Below are 17,284 nucleotides of genomic sequence, written 5' to 3'. Positions count from 1 at the left end.
ACAGACAGTGATACAGGAGGAGAGGACCCTGCCCCGAAGAGCTTACAATCTAGTAGGAGCACAGCTTGCTCCAGAAGTTAATGATTTTTTTTGCTTTCTTTGTGAATAACTCACAGTGTGAATTTTATACAGTAACTGACACCATGCTGCCTAATAACATGTTGAGACAAACATCTGTTCTAATTGCATTTAATAAAATAATGTAACTGTTCCGACTTACATACAAAAATTCAACTTAAGAACAAACCTACAGTCCTCATCTCGTATGTAACCCGGGGACTACCTGTATAATACAGCTTTCAAATCCAGAACCACAAATTCTCAGCCACGCACGTAAGAAAGAATAAAGAGAGGAGGATGAATTAGTAGTCCAAATCAAGAGACAAGACTAGAGTGACAACACTATCACAGCTACAATTGAGTGAATGTTGTCACCCGAAGACAGTAAGGGCTCAATTTATTAAAGCTCCCCAAGACCAGAGAAAATAGACGATCATGGGAGAACCTTGGTGATCCAGCCAACCTGGAATAGATATGGTTTAAGATTGAAAACATTTGCCAACTAATAGCAATTCATTCCAGGTTTGATGGATCACCCAGGTTCTCCATTACTAGTCTATCTTCTCCAGGTCCTAATTGTGTTGGTAGTATGATCACCAGGTGCAAATAAAATGAGGTCTGGAATATTAAAGCCGAAATCAACCTTTCTTTTCTGATGCTGCAAATGTGTTTTTGCTCTTCAGGAATTATGGATTTAAATCTGATTTCCAGCCTTCCCTCCAGACTAAATTTGCTTTCTCTGATTTCACTGCACACTGTGAGCTTCTCACAAGTCGGAAAAGCTCCCCCTCATTTCCTGCTGGAAGACCTCCACCATTATTTATTCCTTTCCTCCCCAGCCTGACTGTCCATAAACTGCAAAATTTGTTATTTTTGTTTTTTCTACATTTTATTCTAATAAAAGACAAAAAAAAAAAAAAATCCCCCAATGCCTAACCGAACTTCTTAAAAACTTTATTGCCCCAAAAAGTCTTTACTTACCTTATGCCACCAAAATGCAATCTTTTCTGTGTGATCTGATGAAGCCAGCATGCGATTTATCAGCAGCAGTGCAACTCTGTGTAGTCACCCCTGTAACCCATCCACCTGTCCTGTGATTGTCCCCACTCTTCTCAGCATCCAATACCTTAGGAGTTCACTGATCCTCTGCTGTGATCCCCCAGGATTACAGATCATCCTATAGAATGTGGCCAATATGTAAGACCCAGCAAAGATTTCATCAGTGTGTGCAATTATTCCCGAGCATTTTTACCCGGCTCTCCTCTCACCGCTGCCCTGAATTCCCCAGTGGGTGCATTAAACAAAACAACATCTACGAGCGGGGAAAATGTACCAAAGAAAACAAATTACACAACTTCAGAGACAGATCAAAACAAATCGCCATCATCCAGGAAAAAGATGTTCATGGAACGCTTCCAGATTTTAGTGTCATTCTGAACCGAATTTGATTGGTCAATTGTATCCTGTTGGCTCTAATTTTTATAATTGGCCCCTAATGTGGGAGATGATGATTGAGTTTAGGTTTGTATTTCGATTGTTTGGTATGTTTTCAACCAAGACGCCCCCAAATTTTACCCAACTTAGCAACGATTTATTAACAAAAATTGATCCATAAGTAAAAGATGATTCTCGTATTTTCTAATTGAATCCAATGTCAAAAATGTCTAGATTTTGGGGATATGTTGGGGGAATCTTGTTTATAAATAGACCCCAAAGTGTCGATGAATTTAGACCTTGCAGAAAACTATTTTCCACTTTTAAACTAAATCTGAAGTCAACTACTGGGGACCTATTATGTATTATTGGGGTTTTTAATTGAGTATAAGCTTCAAATGTTATATTGGTCAGGAATTCTTTCAAAAAATTTGAAGTGCATTTCCTTATCTGTGAAGTGCCTGGGCACTCCTCTGCTTATAGCTTTTAGTTGCATATCTGGACTGTGAGTTCTAAGGCATTGCTGCTCTGGTAGTCTTAGATGACCTAGATCAGGGGTGTCAAACTCAAATACACAGAGCGCCAAAATTAAAAACTTAGACAAAGTCGCGGGCCAACCTTTAAATTTATTGAAAAAATTGAGGCAGGCTAAATCTTATGAGTGGCCCACCGCTGGAACTCTGTCTTTATTGAAATAGCACCGCTACTACAATTCCCGGCATTACTTGTGTCTATAAAACAGTCCAATGTGGGGCCACGCATAGGCAGAGAGGCCGCTGGTCTATAGACGCGGGTGTAGCTGGAAATTGTAGTAGCGGTACTATTTCAATGCAGCGACGAGCCAGCTGCAATTCATGTTTAGGATTCCCTTGGGGGCCAAATAAAAGGACGTTGCAGGCCAGATTTGCCCCCTGGCCAGAGTTTGACACCCCTGACCTAGTGTGAGATTTGGTGTTGTCACTCTTCCAATGGTTGTTTCTATTGGAACAGTGGCAACGCCAAATGTTACATAGGTTGAAAAAAAACAAAAGTCCAACAAGTACCAGGAAAATAAACAAATATAATGTTATAAATATAATTATTATAAATAAAACTACTAGGGAAATAAACATATCCCAGATATAAAACCCTATGAACATAGTTGATCCAGAGGAGGAAAAAAAAACCCTGTCAAACCCCTGTTCCAACAATTGATTACAGTTCTCCATGCTGGAGGCAAGACACGAGGAAGCAAAGCCCTGCAACTACCATGACATGGAGACACGGTGCAGAACAATGCAATGGTAAGCCATTGATGGGGAAAACACTGTTCATGGTGGGTGTAGTTCTGCACTCTGAATTGTGCACAATTGTGTACAGTTTCCATATGTAATGGGCATCTAATGGAAATTACAAATAACATTTCTAAGCACATTACACATTCATGGTCCGCTGTTGACACCATCAGGCAACCCATCCTAAAAAAAGCCTTAAAAAATCTGTATTTTATATTATTGTTTTTTGCTTTTACATGTGCCAAAACCATTTGGCTACTCCAGCCTTTCCAGCCACAGCTTGTCTACATTCATTGATTCATTCCACTGTATGTCATTGCTCTGATAGTGACAACATTAAGCCAGATCCATCCATTTGTGTCAGCATAGACACTTGTACCCTCCACAGGCACACATGTGGCAGCATGATAACACATGAGCAAACAATATAGGTGTGCAAAGTGAGCAAGTGCCAAAACTAAGATCCCCATCTAAAAATCACCAGGTATTAATTTATTGAAAGCTGCAAATTTAAAAACATGAAAAACAACTTAGGAAATGACATTAAAATTTATAACTAAATGTTTTTTCATTAAAATTGGAAAGCATGAAGAAGAATTAGAACTCATGTCAATGGGAATTTTGTATCCTTAAAGCAGAACTATCTCCATGTTTTTTACATTAAGCAAAGAGTGGCTAACCCTGATATTTAATTGAAAAAAATTTTTCTCTAAATATTTTACCCTTTACTTTGAAGGTGAAACCGCAGCCTTCTAGGATACCTATGTCACATATCCCAGGAGGCTCCTTCTGTGCATGCCTGATATCGGCTTGTGCAAAAGGGGATTTCTTAAAATGTTAAATGTATGCACAGTGCGATTTTTTCTACATTTTCAGGAAGACACAAAACTTGATCTTATGACTGCTCAGTGCGAGATTGGTCGATGTAAGAAGAAGGAAGAAGATGCCCCGCCTGTTGGCCCCGCTGGAAGGAAAAAGGAAGCCAGGACCCTGCAGGACCTACTGGACTCAGATTGCATAGAGATCAAAGGCATTACACCTGTAAAGGTGTTTTTTTTTCTATTTTGTTCATTTATTAAATTTTTTTTAGAGGAACGTTTCACTTTAATCACAGGTTTACAGCCAATTTTAACTTTATGTTGCAACATAACCATTGACTTTAATACCATTGTAAGGTTATACGGCAGGCATACGTTCAAGTTTATAAAGTTCCAGCCGAACCCGTACTGGGACCAAACTCAAACCCAATCCCTCCGCAAGAAGAAGAAAGGTTGAGGCTCTGTGCAAGAAAAAAAAGTAAAGTTTATAATAATAATCTTTAATGTAATTCAGCCTCTTATAGTATAAAAATCCAACACATTTCAGGAGATCCAATGGCCCCTTCTTCATCAGGGTCTTGGACTTTTGAAAAATATTTAAAGAGACTGCAATCCCCTAAATCAGTATAGGAGGAAACAATCTGCAAGAACACAAATGCATATATCTTGAAAACCTAATCACAAAGAATAGTAGAAAGAACAGCAAAATAAGGAGAATGACTGAAATGGTAAGATCATCATTTATTAATGTAATGGGTCTGATGGTTTAGATCTTTTATCTAGGTTTCTCAACCAGGGTTCCTCCAGAGGATGCTGGGGGTTCCTTGAGCAATGAACATTTTGTACCTCTCAGGTCGGTTTAACTGACCCCAATGATGTTTTTGGCTATCTGTAAGGGTGACATTCTTCCCAATGGCCGGCAATGTAAGGGGAAATCTTGCCACACTAATATACTGTGAGCTGTGGGTACAGTAAATATAGAAGGGGTTCCCTGAAGACCTGAAAGTTATTTCAAGGGTTCTCTTATATAAAAAAGGTCAAGAAAGTCTGTTCTAGGGGGTAAAATCGGCACCTCTCTTGCACTGGTTCTTTGTTGATTAAAGCCACTTTTATAATTGCCATGGAAAACTGCACAGTTAGCTGCTTCCAGTCACATAGCAAACTGGTGCTTAACCCGTTGCATTAACACAGCTATGTCTATGTGGAGATATGCATTGGGTTGATTTTTATTTTTAATGGCCCCCCAAACATTCCTTGCAAATGCATTGCAGTGCAGAGTTTATTTGTGTGCAATGTCCTGCATTCGGCTGCCCATTCAAATAAATGAGCTGCTGAACACACAACATTTAGGAGAATGCAGCACATATCTATAGTAGGAATAAGGCTTTCCAGTGATTCCCAAGCACTGTGCCACAACATCATCAGGTGTGCCATGGGAACTTACCCAACTCTTCCACTAGATGACAGCAGATAGCTAACCAACTTGTGTCTTGTCTAAGCCCTGATGAAGGGGGGTCTATTTGAACTCCTGAAACGCTTTGGCTTTTTTTAATCTAGGCTTCTGAATAAAGTAAATCTAGACTTTATAGTTCATATTATTACTTTTCTTCTTCTAGCCTCAACTGGTTTTAAAAAGGATTGTTGTGATTAGAGGTTCTTACTGTTACAGGAAAAGGAACATTTCTGAGGCCAGGAAAGCAGAAAAAAGATTTCCAATCCTTCCGCACTTTATACAAAATTAAAGTTTTTGCTAAAAAATGACTTTAACATTTGAAAGCTTCTATTAGATTTAAGTGGTTGAGTTTCCGTTTACTTTTACTGTTGGTGGCTGTGAGTCACACAAAGGTTGTGCTGACCTTGTGATGTAAATATGAAGCTAATTATAATATTTACATGAATGGTACATGATCAGATTCTGCTGTCATACACGGCCGCTGTGTACCTGACTCCCACCAGATCATTAAATGTACTTCCTAGTCATAGAATGAGTCATTCCTCATCTTTACCATGAGGGACAATTTCCTTAGGATTTAGTCATTTCACTTTTCTTACCTGAATGAGAAAACATGAAAAAATTCAACAGCTGTACCTTCTAACTGCCCCTGATATTGGAGGGACTGTCCCTCTTCATACCTCCAAACTGCCCCTGATATTGGAGGGACTGTCTCTCTTTATACCTAACAACTGCTCCTGATAAGAAGGGACTGTCCCTCTTTATTCCTCCCAACTGCCCCTGATTTGGAAGGACTGTCCCTCTTCATATCTTCCAACTGCCCCTGATTTGGACGGACTGTCCCTCTTTATACCTCCCAACTGCCCCGGATTTGGAAGGACTGTTCCTCTTTATACCTCCCTATTGCCCCGGATTTGGAAGGACTGTTCCTCTTTATACCTCCCAACTGCCCTTGATTTGGAGGGACTGTCCCTCTTTATTCCTGCCAACTGCCCCTGATTTGGAGGGACTGTGCCTCTTCATACCCCCAACTTCCCCTGATTTGGAGGGACTGTTCCTCTTCATACCCCCAACTGCTCCTGATTTGAAAGGACTGTTCCTCCACATACCTCCCAACTGCCTCTGATTTAGAGGGACTGTCCCTCTTCATACCCCCAACTGGCCCTGATATGGAGGGACTCTTTTTATGGAGGCATAAAGGATCTTTTTGGACCCTGATGATATCTCTGCGCTCTATTGGTCCATCAGCTTCTTCTTCCACAGCCAAAGTCACAAGGTTTTTACCAGCCGTGTTCCTGTTCAGTAATAAGTTTGTCCATAAGGTTAATGTCCTGTGTTAACATGTGCTAGATTAGGGGTAGCGCATTAAAAAAAATTGCTTATCAATTTATAAATGGGCCTTTTAGTGATTTTTCTTTTAAAGAAAGGGGCTGCAAGATCAGCTGACAGTGCATTTTGATGCAAGGTCCGCATTCACATGTTAATGTAATTTTCAATATACCTAAATCAGCAGCTTTCATTTAACTAGATGTTAACCTCAAATCAATTACATTTAGTTTGCTAAACCACTGTGTATCATAAAGAATCACTCTTAAAAATAAAATATTTATTTTCACCTTTTGTATTCTTCTTCTTGTCTCAGTGCGTCTGATCTCTTGCAGCCCCGATGGGCCTTATTTATTAAAGCTCTCCAAGGCTGGAGAGGATCCACTTTCATCATTGAAGCTGAGTGACACAACAAACCTGGAATGGATCTGGTCCAGGACTGAAAACTGAAATGACTTTAAGGAAATCTATTCCAGGTTTGCTGGATCACCCAGCTTCACAGATGAAAGTGTATCCTCTCCAGCCTTGGAGAGCTTTAAAAAATCAGGGCCAATGTGTCTACATGCATTCCAGTGATGGTTGCATGACATTTCCCAGGGCCAGTTTTCTGATAGTGACACCAGTAGACTATGTCTGTATATTGTGTATTGGAAAAGCCACTTAAATGTGCAACTGGGATCCATGGATAAAGAGTTGTCATTCTATCACTGGAAGTGCATGATCCTTAATGGGAAAATCAATAGGGATGTTTAATCCCTGCATGAAAACTGCAGAATTATTAATGTTGAAAAATACTATTAAAATTACGTTTACATGGTAAAGTTTATATGAGATCTGGATTACACACACCAGATGTGGGAATGTCTTGGGTATAAGACTTGTTTTAAATATCCTGCAGATTTGCAGCAAAAGCGCTGCATCGTGGCTGAGGGTTTACACTCTGGCCTTTGCAGCACTGGGTCCCAGTTTCAATTCCCAGCCAGGACATATCTGCATGGAGTTTGCATGTTCTCCCTGTGTCTGTGTGGGTTTCACCCCAAAAACATGCAGTTAGGTTAGTTTGCTTCTCCCCAAAAATTGACCTTAGACTACATTAATGACATATGACTATGGTAGGGACATTGAATTGTGAGCTCCTTTGAGGGATAGTTAGTGACATGACTATGGACTTTGTACAGCGCTATGTATTATGATGGTGCTATATGAATACTGTGTAATAATAATTTGGGGTGGTTCCTGCAAAGAAAGAAGCAATCTCCTGCCTGATAGACTTTTCTTAGTCCCTACACTCCCCGATTTAACAGATGGAGGGAGCAACAACATGAGACAATGGAATTTTAGAGCAAAGTGAGTTTTCCATTGACAAAAATGTTTCCCTTTCCCACTGAGCTTCATTGTTCTCCCTCACTGCTCCACCTCTGGGTACTGTTTTGCAAGACCTTCTGGCGGCTAATATCTCATCCCTTCTAATGGGCACCAATGTCCCCCCCACCCTGCCTAACACACTTTTTTTACTATCTACCTCTTGGCACTATTGTTCCTTTCACTTAGATCTGCAGACAGTGCATATCCCAAAATGTTCCTCTTTATCGCCTTCCAAAGTTGCAAGTTGTATAACCCGGGAGACCACTTTTGCTGCTATAGGGTGACAACATATTGCTCTTTCCTACCAAATGTTCTCTTGTGTTGCCACTTGTAATACACAAACTCCTAAGACTACACACAATTGTGCTGACTAACTTTGCACTGTTGTTACCTTTTGGAACCCTGCCCTGAACCCTCGAGTAGAATGAACCTGGAAGCACTCAGGGTTCAGAACACTTCCAGCTTCAGGGCTGCCAAATTCTTTCCTTGCTGGCTATAGTAGAAGCTGATCAAGCACAATATGGGCTCAATTTACATAAATGGTGCAGGGGTGCCTTAACAGAACATGTCACCTACATAATGCTATCACATTGGGGTTGTCAGCTCTCATGCATTAACAAAAAGTAAAAAAATAAAAATGTTTAAATAAATAAATACATAAATCAGAAAGCTACCCCCGTCCCAATACCTATATATACACAAAAACCAATGCAAATGTGCACACCAGTGCTGCTGTATACACCATAGTGTGAACAATAATTCATGGCTGAATCTAAACTCATGAGCTATAAAGATGGGAATGTAGTTTGTAGTTTTTGGGGACCCACAATTTTAAGGGGTGAAATATTTGCTATCTATTTAGTCCACACAAGTTCATCTTTTCTATTTAACCATAAAATCACAGATTATATTATGCTGAGGTGCACAAAAATTAAGTGTATTTTTGCTAAAAAATTGAGTTTGTGCTAATATTGTAAGACATACAAATTAATTCAATAATTCATTCTATGGGGTCATTCTATATAAAGCAGTGAATCTTGCATAGAGAATTTTCTGTTGCTTAAAACAATTTTTTGTGATAATTTCAGTGCAATAAATGAGTTCTGGAGGTGGAGGACAAGCAGGAGGCACCCATATGGTCCGGGTACCATTGGGTCACTGTTGTGCACACACTGGATCTCCTTCCAAGACAAGTGCGATCATTTGCCTAGGGCAACAACTATTTACCACGATCAAGCCGAACATTCACCAACATTCTCTAGTGGGAAATCAATCACTGGCAAAAAAGCACATGCACCTGGACAATTCTCCTGGTGAATGTAAGATTCACTGCTTTAGTAATAGACGCTTATGAGTTCTTTGCCTCTAGAAAATATAAATTGTTTTAGGATTTTAAGGCTTTTTTTTCTGAAAGACTTTTGGCCACAAAGCAGGTTGCAGAGGTCTGCATTCCACCCTCCATCCACCTCTGCAGCATGCTGTCCATGTTCTGAGCTCTCATCGCCCCCCCTTTCCCCAAAGCAAATAGAGGAGTTTACAACTTCAAACTTCCACAAGTCATTATTCATCATGGGCTCTCCACTAAATTGGGTGCAATGCAGTATCTTCTCTATCTCCCTCTCACACCGACCACCGGAGAATTGTTCCCCGCATTGTAAAGACATCAAGCTGCCACCAAATAGCATATTGTTACTTAACAAAAGAGCTGCATTAAACGACGTCTCTGCGGTTCTGAAACATTCCCATTGTGCTGAGATGAAAGCCTCCGCTGATAAAAAAACGACTTCCCACTTGAAAGACTCTACACAAGACCTCAATTTGGCATAAGGCAAGAATTATAATAAGCCATTCACAGGCAGCGCCAGATAATTTATTAACACGTGGCATCAAGGCGTATTTGATGCAGCAAGCAATGCATGGAGCGCAGTTACCTCTAGCAACCTAGTAGCCTTTCATTGCGAACGGTGATGTGTGATTGCTCGGTATGGGTTACTGCACTTTGCACGCTATCGTTATTGTTGCAGTTAAATATTTTGCATTTTAGGAATACATTTTTAAGCGCAGTAATGTTACTTACGGTACAGCAGGGCATGGGTGGATTCTTCCAGCGCAGATCTCTTCTAGCCACAGGCGGATGAGGACCTCTTGCTCATTTTCCTTATTGCTGCCCATACAGGGATTTTTTTTTGGAGACCTTCCAGCACAAGGAATGACTGAACGGCCAATCAAATGGCAGGAAGCTGTCAGACTGCACAGAGCTATCTATTCATTAGCATCGGTTGCAGAGCTGTCACGGGTCTGGTACCCAAAGGAAGCAGATGCTGACAACACCTGACGTTAAGGGAGAGCAGGGGACAATTAATCTCGCATCTCTAACACACTTTCTGGCAGGGAGAGTGGAACGCAGGGCTGCGATAGAAAAGCCTGGAGGAGACGGAGAGACAGATAGCCCAGCAATATGGTAATAGGACCAGCAGATCAATAAGTGGGACAAGCACTTTCTGTATTAGAGATAAGGTCAGACTTACAGCATGTCCTCATATAGAAGAGCATCCATCACTGTTCTGTACTCAGCCCATGCCAACATAATTTATTTCTTGGGGAATTACTGGAGTATTGTTTTTTTTGTTCTTAAAGTAGATGTAAACCCAATCACTAAAATCTCACATTAAGTTTATCCTGTGCCCCAAAACATACATTTTATATATTGCAGCCTTCGTGATCTTGGTCTTGACCATTTCCTTGATTCAGTATCAGTGGTCCTTTTTGGGCAGAATGACGCTCAGTGGGTCTGATGATTTCCTATGATCCCAACCATGCATGCTCTTCCTCCATTGTGCTTACCATATACATGAATCACATATTGGGCCTGATTTAGTAAAGCTCTCCAAGGTTGGAGACTAGCTTGAAAGAACCTGGGTGATCCAGCAAACTTGGAAAAAAATCTGTATTAGTTGGCAAACCCCGGTCCAGATCCATTTCAGGTTTGATGATCACCCAGGGTCTCCACTGATAGTCTCTTTTCTCCAGAGCTTTATTAAATCAGGCCCAATATGTGAGCACCTCATGGTGAATGACCACCCTACACACATCTCCACCAGAGGGCAGAAAGGAACCTGGAGTGACATTGTTGGACCTGGCCAAAGGCTGCTGGAAAACAAGGAATGTATGTAGGTCACTTTTTAAAATAAAAATTGAAAAAGGATGGCACAGGAGGGGATTGGGCGGATGGTGGTGGTGAGTTAGGAGGTGCTTGCAAAGCCTTACATTGTTCTTTCTTTGACATAATTATCCTGCCAGTAACACATGTCCTGACCTAGGGTGACAACACTTAGGCTGCATACACACGTGCAATAATGGTCGTTGAAAACGAACGATCCACGACAGATTGTTCGATAATTGTTAACAAAAAAAGTGCACAATGACTGGTCAATGACGCCGACAAAGGAGGAATCTTGCTTGAAACGAACGACTGTTCCGGCCGATTTGATTGGACAACTATCGTTCGCAATCTATTGTGTGTACGGTCGTTCAGTGATCATGGATTGTTCTGTGATACACTTTCGACCTTTACACGTCACTACCTGTATCGTTTGAACGATCGTATCTAGTGTGGACATTATTGGTGGATTATATTTGAACCATCGTATCGTTACAGCATGCACAAAATTGTGCACAATACGGTCGTTCAAAATAATCGTTGATCATTCGTTAATTGCACGTGTGTACCTAGCCTTAGACTATATCAGACTGGTGGGGCGGTGCAGTTACCACTTCCTAACACAACCCTGATTGGCTTCCTTGAGTGGGAATACGTGTATACGGAATGCTTTAGCAAACAAAGGGACCCATTTATAAGAATAAACGGTGCTTGTAAAAAATTCAAATCGTATTGACACCTTTATACCCATATTAATAAAAGTAGGAAAAGTGCCAATATTTTCAGCTGATTGCCTCTTTTACAAACTTGGACCCAGGATTCACACATTTGGTTGGATAAGAGTTCTGTAAATATTGGAAACGTTTATAAATAGTTATTGGAATACAACAAGCACAAGCACTAACATGTTAGTCTTGCCACCTGCATACATACCAAGGGATAATGGAATCAGGGAGGGGGTTGGTGTTGGTTCACTTTTGATGAAAAGAAATGAAACATTATTAAAAATGAAATTTTTATTTTTTATCCAGCAAACACAGTTCACAGGACATTGACACATATGTCTATATACAATGTATTATTGGTATATAAATTCAACATAATAAAACATAAATTTCACATTTTGTCTAAACCTGAGACAATGGAATGTTTTATCAATTATTAAGATTTCCTTCAATAAAACAAAGACCTCATAGAAGTAAAATATATATTTGCCAACACCATTTGTGCAAGATTATAGAAATTTATTATAAAAATATTACATCTGAATCGGCAGTCAAGAACCAAGTTTCAGGTCAAATTCCCAACAATAGATAATAAATATCAATAACGGTGAATAATGTTTTTTTTTTATATAAATGGTATCTTGTCCATTTTGTATTAAGTGCAACAGTGGGTAGTAACCCAACACAATCAGAATATGCAGAAATCTGATCTGTGATTGGTCAAAAAGGGACTACGCAATGTTAAGTGGCTGTCACACTGACGTGGTCATAGTGCCCAGTGCGATTCCCTTTAATAGAGGAGGTGCTATACAGCGCTGGGTCAGTGGGTTGGACCACATCATGTGTCAGTGGGTCACTGTAGAGGTAAGGACCTCATTTTGTTAAAGGGAATTGCTATGAAAATGTTTGAGGGGCAACAAAAGTTTAACTCCAAAGATTTTTACGAGTTCCTGACAAAGTCACATAAAGACTAACTGAAGGGCTGAAATACTAAAATTCATACCTGTCTTGAAGAATGTGCTGCTTTGTGGTGCTTCCAGTACTGCTTACATAGCAAAACGCCAAGGCATAAGAGAACATGAGGAGTTAGCTGAGATCACATGACCAATGCTCAGGGTTCTGGTTAAGTAATCAGTACCAGAATAAACATTTGTAAAGCATTTTCTTCATGACAGGTAATTATTATTAGGGCAGATTTTTGCACCTTACACAAAGTGGACACAGATGTGTAGGGTTGTTGAAAAAGATTTTATTTGGTTAAGGTTAAAGTTTGCGGGTCGCCCCTGGCAAGCTGACAGCAACATATAGTTCTTTACTTTGGTCATCTAAGAGAACACAAATTGAATTATAAAATTAGTTCTCTAGGTTCAATTATAATTCATCCCTGCCCACTGTGCTGACATATTCTGTAGTGCTTCTCATATCAAACTTAATGCTTTAGTCCCTCTCCCAAGGAGCTAGCAATCTCATGTCCCCCACAGTTCTACAAGCAGCACATGTATCCTTAAGTGAACATAGCAATTGAAACTGAAAATATGGTACGTTTTGGCACTTCACCTTCATAAAGTGCTGTTTTCCTCTTTGCATATATTACCTTTGGCAAGCCAGCCAAACAGCTAAGTAATACCTTCTGATTCTCCATTAGAACTTTGTTTCCTGCTTGCATTTAATGTTTTTCCTTCATGGGAGCACAATATAAAGTTCCTTTAAGTACATGACATCTGATACACAACCCAAGTTATGTGGAACTCCAGAGCCCAAGTGATATGCCTCTGATATATGTTGTCTTCCATCAGGCAAGAAGACTACACTCTCAGACAATATCACCTTGGCCTGTCACTAGCCACAGCAGCCTCTATGATACTTACAGACCATCCTTGCGTGAAAGTGATTGCTACACTATACGGACAAATATTTGTGGACACCTCACAAGTACACCTATATGAGCTTGTTGGCCAAACCATTTCAATGTCATAGATAATTATATGGAATTAGTCTCTCTTTGTGGCTAAATGAGCCTTCACTCTTCTAGGAACACTTTTAAAGGTATCTGTAGGAATTTGTACCCATTAGGTGAAAAAAAAAATTGGTAAGGTCAGATACTAATGTGAAATCACAAGACCCAACATATATTCACTGTTCCAATTCCCAATGAGTTGAAATCCATGTTATGTGGGTGCCCTTATGCTCATCAAACTCATCAAACCATATTTTTATGACGCTGATTTTGTGTACAAGGGCATAGGTATGTTGGGATAGAAAATAGCTCTGCCCATACTGCTACAAGGTTGGATGTGCCCAATTTTCTGAAAAAATGGTCGCCTTTTCTGACCTCACGGACCACTAAATTCACCAAACTTGGAAACCGAATGTGCGAGGAGCCGTGTGTCATTCAAAGGGGAAGAAACTTCCTCCGGAGTGACATCATGATGCCAGAACCTGCTCACTCTCCCATTGCAGGCTCAGACCTGCTTGCTAAATACCGGTGGGGACAGTAGTGCAGGGCTGTGGACGCAACAAAATTTGTGTCCAAAGCCCTGCGCTACTGTCTCCCCAGGATGCCTAGCGAGCAGGTATGACCTTCGATGGGAGAGTGGGCGGGTTGTGTCCATACGGGGGACAGAGCTGCAGAACACCAAAATTTTCCCATGGACCATCGGTTGGTGACTGCTGGTCTAAAATTATTCTGTATGATGTAGCATTAGGAGTTCCTTTCATTGGTTACACCTGAACTCTATAATTTGGAGGGCTGTTCTTACACATATCATGTAGGTGTAATGGCCAGGTGTCCACAAAAGTTTGGCCAAATTGCATTGCCTGTTGCAACCAATCCGATTCCAGATATAGGTTTCTAGTGCAGATACATCTGGTTGCTATGGGGTAAAGTCTTTCTTTCAGACACTTTAATAAAAGTGGTTAATTCTGTAATGTCAAAAGTGCAAGTCAAGGTCTATATACATGCAGATAGTAACTTTGACTATATTCCTAAGTTGCATAAGTAAATCATTTCAGTGCATATTTATCCTGAGAAAGATCTTCCACAGACGTAAAAAATATATAATGCCTCATCTTTCTGCAACAAAATATTACATCAGTTCAGTATAAAACAAAACTAAATATACATCTCAATAACAAAAGCTAAAAGTTGGCAGAATCTGATTCCAAAAATATAAAATCTAACTATGTACAATTACATTGAACAAAGATCAATATGTGCTGCCACTTGGTGACGCCAATCAGGCTAGTGGAGGAAGATGTGATTGGTCGCCATAGGTTTATTCTCATTATTCATTTTTGTATCATGTGACTATATAATTATCTTTTTACATTATATATTAGCTTACACATCAACTATTACATCCTGTAAGATATATATATATATATTTCAAATTTAAATCACATAAAAGCATAACAGGTAACTATAAAATATAATTTTGGCACACAATTTAGCTGTAAATGTGATTATTTAGAGAGATATAGGAGCTTCATTTGATGTTTTTTTTTAAAGGCCACTTCCATTAGCTTTAGCTACTCTGGTTTCCTCCCACATTCCAAAACATGCAGTTAAATTTATTGACTTCCCCCCAAAAATTGACCTTAGATTGTATTAGGACATATGACATATGACTTTGTATACCGCTGCGTAATGTGTCAGCACTATATAAATACTGTGTAATAATAAAACTACATAAAATAAATAAATAAATACATACTGAGGTTACTAGGTGACTTTTTTTTAGCACAGGAACTGGTTCACGATAGTCAAATGGCCCTCATTACTTCAGGGCCCATTTGGAGCTCATTGTACCCTTACAAATCACCTAAAACCACCTCAGGTCCCCCTTCCTATTATTTCCTGTACATTTTGTTAAAATGGTACAAAATATCTAAAATCTCCAAATGTTCACTAAAATAGGAGTTCTCAGTTTTGCTCATCCCTTTATGATACCTACATGTCCTAATTTTTCATAGTCAAACACTTTACAAAAAGAAACTTCTATATCTCTTCTACTGATTGTTTTTCAATTTTATATTTTTGGTTTGGATCATAAAAGTCTGTAAGGTGCCTGGAAGAAAAATTAACAATAAAAACAAACACATAAATACTATATATTATATACTGTGTGTATATATATATATATATATATATATACACATGCTTATATATATAGCATATATATATCTCATGGGTTCCAACTGTATTTGAGAATAGAAATATATATCTTTATCTTATGTTATGGAATGTCTCGCAGTACACAGAATCACCCAACATAGTGGTATACAAATTATTCATCTTTTAAATTTAGATGTACAATATCTTTCCAGCAGATTTTAGAAGTACATCTGAGGAAAGCAAAAAGAAGAAAAGAAAACCCCAGCAATATATACACATATATTAAATAACAATAATCTCCAGAAAACAATTAAAAGGTTTGATTTCCTTCAGTGACGGGTTTGTAAGTCCATGGGTACCAGCAGCATGGCTCACCTCGGTCAAAGAGGTTGTTTAATGTTTCTATATATCTGTCTTGCTGATATTCTGATAGATAGATGAAACATTTTGGTAGATATCATAATTTTGATAGATGGAGTCAGTATTTTGGGTTTTACGAGTCTTTATGACATCTAGAGCACACTTATTTAGGAAAATATATTGGCTCTGTGGAAAGAAAAGAGGTGTTAAAAGATGAAACAATACCTACTGTACACATTTATATTGAATAAAACATGTTATTGAAATGCTATTAAAATGTTATTAAAACATCCTTTGCAAGTCAGCCTAAACCTATCTTAATAAAACTGATAAAAAGTTTCTTGACAAAACACCCCAAAAATCAGAGCTGGACCCTCTTTGCAAAGATACAGTTTCAGCACATTATAACCTTAACCAGGTGACTTTCCTTTGGATAGAGTTATGAACCATATCCTTAAGCCCTGCAGAAGGGAGAAAGTTTCTCCTAAAATGTGTTGTAATAAACATTATAAAAATAAGTTATATGACCATCCAAGAACTGCAGATTGCTCTCCTCTAGAAGTTTCTATTCTAGAATTACCAGTGTCCCTAGCATTTTGGCAATGAACCTTTCTTATTTGGAACTACACTAGAAGCAGATCCTGGGGATACAATCCATCTCTTCACTTATTCTGACCTTCCCACTGACCACTCAGTTACTGCAATGGCCTGGTCTGATGAAGCAGGCAGTACTCTACAATGACACATGGTCAGATCCTTGGGATGTATATATTTGTTGTAGAACAACCAACACCAACAGTGTGCTACTGTCCAGGAGCCACTGGTATGAGACATTTCTAGGAGTGTTAGATAATATATTCTTTTACTGGGTGCTATGATTCAGGTGTCAGATGTGTTCCCCATTGAGCACTATGGTTCCATCCACCAATACTACATATGTCACTACAGAACACAATAGTGATGAGGGACTTCAGTGCCCAATGGGGACACACTATTTTTATATCAACAAACTTTTGTTACTATTCAGAGCAGACTGCAGCTTCCCCATCTACAGGAACGATTTGGGTAATACATACATTCCTTTGCATGAAGGTAAGTTGTACAAAGTTTTCACCGTACAAAGTTCTAATGAGCTTCTTCACCTACAGTCCATTCATTAAAATTACTAATGGGCTGCAATTCATTCATTTGAATC

General features: G+C 39.3%; 2 protein-coding genes across 2 annotated transcripts in view; both read right to left on the bottom strand.

The window, feature by feature from the left end:
- Positions 1–9,915, bottom strand: part of OSBPL5 (oxysterol binding protein like 5) — a gene marked incomplete in the record, with an annotated part of 79,090 nt that extends 69,175 nt beyond the window's left edge. Inside the window, 1 exon segment of the mRNA XM_072422173.1 lies at positions 9,808–9,915. Within this exon segment, the coding sequence (XP_072278274.1) occupies positions 9,808–9,822 (15 nt within the window).
- A 1,973-nt stretch (positions 9,916–11,888) lies between these two features.
- LOC140337763 (receptor-type tyrosine-protein phosphatase eta-like) overlaps positions 11,889–17,284 on the bottom strand; it is a 75,548-nt gene continuing 70,152 nt past the window's right edge. The window contains exon 31 of the mRNA XM_072421564.1: positions 11,889–16,275. Within this exon, the coding sequence (XP_072277665.1) occupies positions 16,132–16,275 (144 nt within the window). The 3' untranslated portion in view covers positions 11,889–16,131. The remainder of the gene's footprint in view (positions 16,276–17,284) is intronic.

This window comes from Pyxicephalus adspersus, chromosome 9 (genome assembly GCF_032062135.1).
Source record: "Pyxicephalus adspersus chromosome 9, UCB_Pads_2.0, whole genome shotgun sequence".
NCBI lineage: Eukaryota > Metazoa > Chordata > Amphibia > Anura > Pyxicephalidae > Pyxicephalus > Pyxicephalus adspersus.
Note: the sequence above shows the minus strand (reverse complement) of the source record. Positions and strands in the feature narration are given on the sequence as shown.